The sequence below is a fragment of the Pogona vitticeps genome, chromosome 4 (assembly GCF_051106095.1).
Source record: "Pogona vitticeps strain Pit_001003342236 chromosome 4, PviZW2.1, whole genome shotgun sequence".
Lineage (NCBI taxonomy): Eukaryota > Metazoa > Chordata > Lepidosauria > Squamata > Agamidae > Pogona > Pogona vitticeps.
Window position 1 is genome coordinate 71,888,153 of NC_135786.1, and position 7,281 is coordinate 71,895,433.

The following is a 7,281-nucleotide window of genomic DNA, read 5'->3' on the forward strand; positions in this document are numbered from 1 at the left end:
TTTTGCTGTTTCCATCACGAAGGATTGATAAAGCCCCCAAACCCCTTGTGGCAATGAATAACAAATAGTATTGACAGAGCTTGCTGAAAATAATTACTTAAAAGGAACAATAAGATATCAATTAATCAGTGCATGGTTCAGCTTTAACTTTATGGTATTCCAACAGTGAGGAAAAGTAATTACTCTTTTTCCTTGTAGTAAATAAATTTTACTCAGTTGTGTTGTTAACATTTGTGGGATAGTTAAATACAAGCAATTGAATACTATGGATTTATTAATGCATTGTCAACAGGCAGCAAATGAATATAAATCTGGCAATTGGGAAAGTTTTTTTCTGTTACTTTGGGAGAAGTGAAGACGAAGTTTTAACTTTATTTAAAATAGGCAGTTCAGTTAAGATCTAGAAGCCCTAACATCTGGAAATCCCATGTCTTGCCAAAGAGACTTCCCAAATACTGCATGACTTAGATCTTGGCATGTAGACATTCAGAAATGAAAAAGCCAGAACTTCAAGTTTAGTTACTTCACAGACTGAATTTGCGAAGTAACTAAAATAGCAAAATATTGGATGGCACCTCATACAGTCTGATAAGGCCAGCATACAGATGATGTATTACTTCCTAAGTATAATATTGGTGGTACAGAAGAAAATCCTTAGTTGTGATCATTATTCTAGCACAGTTGATAGATATGGCCAGTTCTAAGTGTTTTTGAGGTGATGCAACAACATGGTCAAAATCAACTTACAACTAAGGCTTCAAGGTTTTGGTGTTTTTTTTAGTCAAAAGCAAAATGGGGTCTTTTCCAGACAGAATACTGAGAGACAAAGGTATGCAACAGTGGTTCTCAAGCTTGGGCTCCCAGATGTTGTTCAAATACAACTGCCAGAAGCTTTGACCATTGGCCATGATTACTAGGACTTCCAAAAGTTGCAGTCTGTTGCTTCCACCATTGAAATATCAGTCACTATGATTGAAGGAAGGAGAAAAGAGTTACATAAGGTTCCTGCTGTATTTCCTGGGGAGGAAAAAGCTCTGCTATTGTCTTAAAGTTATGTCAACCTATGCACTATTTGGGCATTAAATCGGAAAGTGTGTAGGGTTCAAAGGATGGGGGTGCTGTGGGGATGCAGGTCCCCATATCACCATCCCACCTGGAAGTCCTGCAGAGTTTTATGTGTTCAGTGTGAAAGTTTGCATTGGTGCTGTAAGTGCTTTCATCCTGCTCCAGCATCTGCTGCCTGACTCTGCTGTCCTACTTTGTGTAATGGAAAGACTAGCAACTTGCAGGAAATGCTATCCAAATGCTATTCCATGGCATAGTGGAGCCACAGTTTGTAGAGTCAAATTTCCAGGGTTTTCTGAACAGCAGGGTCTGTGACATCAGCTGCCACTCTATACACATTCATAAACACAGTTTTCTTATTCCCTCTGATCTTAGCATCAAATCTGCTAAGATTCCATCCAGGAGATGGAAGAGAAACAGCTTTTCACAGGAATGTTATATGGCCGCAAACTTACCCTGTGGTGATGCTGTGTATTTGAGGGTTGTTTGATCTTGAATTGGCAATGAAGTGCCATGAACGTCACAAAAGACTTGTTTCTCAGTTGTTGACATGCACCAGTTAAACAGCAGGACTCTCCCTATGGAGTCAGTGTGTGTGGCTAGAATGACTGCCTTGAGCATCTGCATTTTCAAATTTATTATCACAACAGTAAGACAAAGATTATAATTTGGTGTGGAAGAGAGTGCATAAATCCCAGTTCTTCTCACCCATCTTGGAACCATTTTGTTACCATAACTGGAGAGCAAAATGGTAATTAAGTCTTCAGAGCAAAGACTTCCCAGGATTCAGCTATCAACTTCTCCTCCCACTGAATACTGACTCAGGAAAAGCAGGTCAAATGAAATTCTTCTAGTTATTGCTTGTGTGTTGTTCATACATTGTTTGCAGCCATGTTGGCTGGATGGTTCTGGGAATCATGATTCAAAACAAGTAACTTTTAAAATGTATGAAATATACGAGGAGTCTTTGTTAGGTATTTCTGGCTATAAATCTGTTATTGACATTCATGCTTCCTACTTTTCCCACAGAACTTTCAAAGGAATCAGTAAACAGCTGTTTTGGTGCCTCAATAGGCATAAATGTTCCTCTTCAAGAGACTCTTAATGTAAAAGCCAAAGTGTCATTTGATCAGTGTTCGAAAGATGCAAGCAGAGATTTTGGTAAGAAGCAGATACATATTTCCAACCCTCCCCCCCACACACACTCTGTTGTACATATTTTGAAAGGAACCATCTTTCCTCCCATAATGTATATATTATGCTTTGGGAATGCAAGGCTGTGCCACAGCAATGCACCATAATGGGTGTCCTTTATTAATGCAAGGTTGCAGTGGATCATCTTATCCTAGAGTTCAGGGAAAGTAAAAGCTTAAAATATATCAAAATGTCATATTTATTTATGTATTTGAAACTATAAATTCACTGCCTAGTTATGAGACCTAATTCTGTGAATGAAGAACACAATTTATTAGGAAATCCTCTTGTACAAACACTACTAAAATGAAAAAAGAATGTGCAAAGGCTTTCCTGTGCCATTCAGAGGTAGGATTTCATCTTAGAACTGCAGAGCTGGGACCCTATGGATCATCAGGTCCAGCCCCTGTCAAAGAGGCACAGTGAGGAATTGAACTCCCAAACTCTGACTCTGCAGCCAGTTACCTAAACCACTGAGCTATCCAGATATACCCATTCATGCATTATTTGCATTATTGCGTAGAGGTACATTCTGTTCAGATCAGTGGGACCTTCTTCGATGTCATGTATTTAGTGGTTAGGAATACTTAATAATGAGAATACTTAATTTTAAAGTCAGATAAACGAACATGTAGCTAGCTGGATAGCTTGGTGAGATGGGCATGAGACTATGGAGCCAGAGGGTGGAAGTTGGTTTCCCCACTGTGCTCCTGAGGAGAAGAACCAGCCTGTGTAGCCTCAGGCAAGCTAGACAGTCTAGATTACCTCGCAAGAAGGGAATGTAAAACCACTTCTCAGTACTCTATACCAGGAAAATTGCTGGAAACAGCTGCCATTGGGGGGGGGAACAATTTGACAGCAGCTAATTATAATATCATTTGGGGATTTATTATTCTCCAGATATTGCTGAATAGGCAGTAGGAGATGATGGGTGTTACAGTCTAACAACTTCCAGAAGGTTACAGGTTCCCCATTCTTGCTGTAAAGTGTATGAAGTATTTTTTCGTTTAGTCATTTAAATTCATTGCTCCTTCTGATCTAATTCGTATCTTCACGATAAAGGGCTTTGTGTAGAGGAAACCTCACCAGCCATGGAACCAAAAGAGGTGTCAGCAGACTCAGGGAGATCAAGGCAGAGAAGCCATATCTTAAAAGTAACATCGTCATTATTTCTTGAGCAACGATGAATGTCACACTTAATGTGAAAAGTTTTCAGTGTAATAAAAGGGGGGGAAAGCTGTGTGGTTCTTGCAGACAATCCAAAGATGAGAGAGGGGGATGTACTGTATTTCTCTTTGACCACTAGGAAAAAAAATCACGAACAATCATTAGCCTTTGGCTAAGAGCTAACAGTTGTTTGTGATTTTTTAGTGGTCTAATAAAGAGACATTGCCCTTCTTTGCCTTTGGATTGTCTACAAAGACCCTGCAGCTTGGAGGAGTTCATGAAGCTCTACATGAGGTTTCCCCCTACATGAAGGAACAGCATTTGGAACACAAGATAAGTTTCTGGCATCCTTCTTAATAATCAATCAGTCCTTCTCTGCTTCCTCTGTGTACAGTATGTCCATGTGTACATGTGCTTTGCTTTGCTTCCCAAAGAAGAAGGGCAATAGAGCCATTTTTTCACAAATTACAGGGCCTTTGCTCTTTGTCTTGTTCTCGGCTGTCGGTAAGGAACCCCAGAGTGCTTTAAAAGTCCTTGTTCTGGCGCCTTGTCATGTCAAGGCAGCTGAAAAAGAGGAGGAAGAGGAATTCAGCAAATGTTGCCTCCACCTTCACAATGGAGACACTTTGCAGAAACTGCAGAGAAATTAAGAAGAAAAATAGAGCTCCTTCACCTTTTTACATTTGGATTACATTTGATTTTTGGAAGAGATGGTAGTAACATTTCAGTGATGTTTTCCCATTTTGTAATATTTTGCCTAACTTTTGATTCTAGATCTTTGTAGTGATGTTGCAATTGCAAATATATGCCTTGTGTATATATTCTACAATTCAAAAAATTAAGTATAGATTGGATATATAATGAGGTGTAGTGGATAGAGCGACAAACTAGGATTCAGAAGGCCTGGGTTCAAATCCCTGCACAGTCATGGAAACTCATTGAGGGTGTAGAACTGACAAAACCATTCCTTCAATATATCACCTACCTTGAGTCCTATTGTTGTTTAGTCGTTAAGTCATGTCCAACTCTTTGTGACACCATGAACCAGAGCACGCCAGACCCTCCTTTCTTCAACTGCTTCCCGGAGTTCGGTCAAGTTCATGTTGGTAGCTTCAATGACACTGTTCATCCGTCTCATCCTCTGTTGTCCCCTTCTCCTCTTGCCTTCACATTTTCCAACATCAGGGTCTTTTCCAGGGAGTCTTCTCTTCTCATGAGATGGTCAAAGTATTGGAGCCTCAGCTTCAGGATCTGTCCTTCCAGTGAGCACTCAGGGTTGATTTCCTTCAAAATGGATAGTTTTGTTCTCTTTGCAGTCCAGGGGACTCTCAAGAGTCTCCTCCAGCACCACAATTCAAAAGCATAAATTCTTCGGCGGTCAGCCTTCTTTATGGTCCATCTCTCACTTCCATACATCACTACTGGAAAAACCATAGTTTTGACGAAGCAGACCTTTGTTGGTAAGGTAATGTCTCTGCTTTTTAAGATGCTGTCTAGGTTTGTCACCACTTTCCTCCCAAGAAGCAGGCGTCTTTTAATTTTGTGGCCGCTGTCACCATCTGCAGTGATCATGGAGACCAAAAATCTGTCACTGCCTCCATATCTTCCCCTTCTATTTGCCAGAAGGTGATGGGAACAGTGGCCATGATCTTAGTTATTTTGATATTGAGCTTCAGACCATTTTTTGCACTCTTCTCTTTCACCCTCATTAAGAGGTTCTTTAATTCCTCCTCACTTTCTGCCATCAGAGTGGTATCATCTGCATATCTCAGGTTATTGATATTTCTTCTGGCAATCTTAATTCTGGCTTGGGATTCATCCAGTCCAGCCTTTTGCATGATGTATTCTGCATAATTTAAATAAGCAGGGAGACAATATACAGCCTTGTCATACTCCTTTCCCAATTTTGAACCAATCAGTTGTTCCATATCCAGTTTTAACTGTTGCTTCCTGTCCAACATATAGGTTTTCAGGTGATAGATAAGGTGGTCAGTCACTCCCATTTCTTTAAGGACTTGCCATAGTTTGCTGTGGTCCACACAGTCAAAGGTTTTTGTGTCGCCAATGAAGCAGAAATAGACATTTTTTTCTGGAATTCTCTGGCTTTCTCCATAATCCAGTGCATGTTAGCAGTTTGGTCTCTAGTCCCTCTGCCCCTTCAAAATCCAGCTTGTACTTTTGGGAGTTCTCGGTCCACATACTGCTGAACCCTACCTTATAGGAATTAGGTTATAACCTTGCTAGTGTGTGAAATGAGTGCAATTGTATGGTAGTTGGAGCATTCCTTGGCACTGCCCTTCTTTGGGATTGGGATGTAGACTGATCTTTTCCAATCCTCTGGCCACTGCTGAGTTTTCCAAACTTGCTGGCATATGAGTCGTATTAGGGTCACTATAATCCAGTTCCAACTTAATGGCATGTAACAACAATAGATAGGATCTATCTAAGTCATAATTAAAGTATGTTAGTTGAAATAATGGCACTTGAGACAGTCATGATTATTAAAAATTCCATGTATTTCAATGGGTTTACTTTATGTACATTTTAAATATATTGCTATGTTTGGATCTAGAGATGGTCTCAATCTACGAGTTTGGCAGTTCATGCTAGTACCTTAGTCAGCTAAGCAACTGTTTGGTGCTTTCCAGCCCCACCTCCTCTGGTGGGTGCCCACTCAGAGGGAGCACCTGGAGGAGGTGGGGTGGGGAAGCTGAAACAGTGCCTCTGAGGGGGAACCCACTAGAGGAGGTGGGGCTGAAATGTACCAAACACCTGTTCAGCTAACAAATAAACCAGCACTTCATGCCCATCTCTACTTGGATCCAGTCCATTCATATAAAAAAGAAAGATGGTTGTTTATGTCTGCCATAGGGTATGCTTTTCTCCACCTCCATGTCTTGCACTTGAAATGTCTTCTTTTTGAGACTTGCCCTTCTATTGTAAATGTGGGCTTAATTTGCAAGTTTGGTTGGTGAGGCACATGTCATGTTGGAAAACTGGGTTAATTAGAGAGAACATTCATCCTTCTTAATGCCTATTTTGACCCTTTGTCCCTTACCTGCTGTATTACTCTGTATTTGTCTTTGTAATCCTTATGTGTCCCATCCATTAAAAATAAAAACTTCAACAACCAATAATTTAAGACAAAGGTTGACTTGTGAAGTGACTGTGGCACAGGTTGATAAGACACTTTAACAAACAGAGCTGAAAGTGCTACTCATGTGACTGTATTATTATTGTTATTACCAACATCTCCCTAAGTGGGCTCAAGCACACCCATTAAGCAGCACTAAAACTTCCTTGGCTGCCTTTCTGATATGAGTCTCAGTAAGGCTATATTCTTGTAATAGCTACTTGCCAGCAAATGTCCTCCTCTGAGTCACCTTGGTGAACATGTTTTAACAGGGCTAGTGAATTCATGGAACGAACACTAATCCATTGTCCAACTTTCCAGATTCTACCAGTAGCAACTCAGCCATCGAGGATATTATTCCCCTAGTTCAAGGGGGAGACGCAGCCTCGATTGGAAGGCTCATGGAAGGCTCAAGTGTGAATGCATACCGTTACTGGGGGAGGTCATTAAAACTTAATCCCGCGGTTATTGATTTTGAGGTAAGCCCTTTCTCTCAGTCGTAGAAACGCCACATCTCTAAAGGATTGAAAGTGTACTAGACCAGATCATTTTATATTTTTATTGTGATTCCATCTTAGAACAGGATTAAATGTAATGGGCCACTGATCTGCTGACCTTCTCTCTATTTCACAATGCAGGAATGCTTTTTTTCTTAAAGCAATGCCTACAAAGCAAGAGACAGAGAAGATACAGAGGCTAGGTTTTGGCCCATCACAACTAGA

General features: G+C 40.5%; 1 protein-coding gene across 1 annotated transcript in view; it reads left to right on the plus strand.

The window, feature by feature from the left end:
• Window positions 1–7,281, plus strand: part of C8A (complement C8 alpha chain) — a 41,484-nt gene that overhangs the window by 26,626 nt on the left and 7,577 nt on the right. Inside the window, exons 8-9 of the mRNA XM_020789856.3 lie at window positions 2,095–2,226; window positions 6,881–7,038. Coding sequence (XP_020645515.3) covers window positions 2,095–2,226; window positions 6,881–7,038 — 290 coding nt within the window. The remainder of the gene's footprint in view (window positions 1–2,094; window positions 2,227–6,880; window positions 7,039–7,281) is intronic.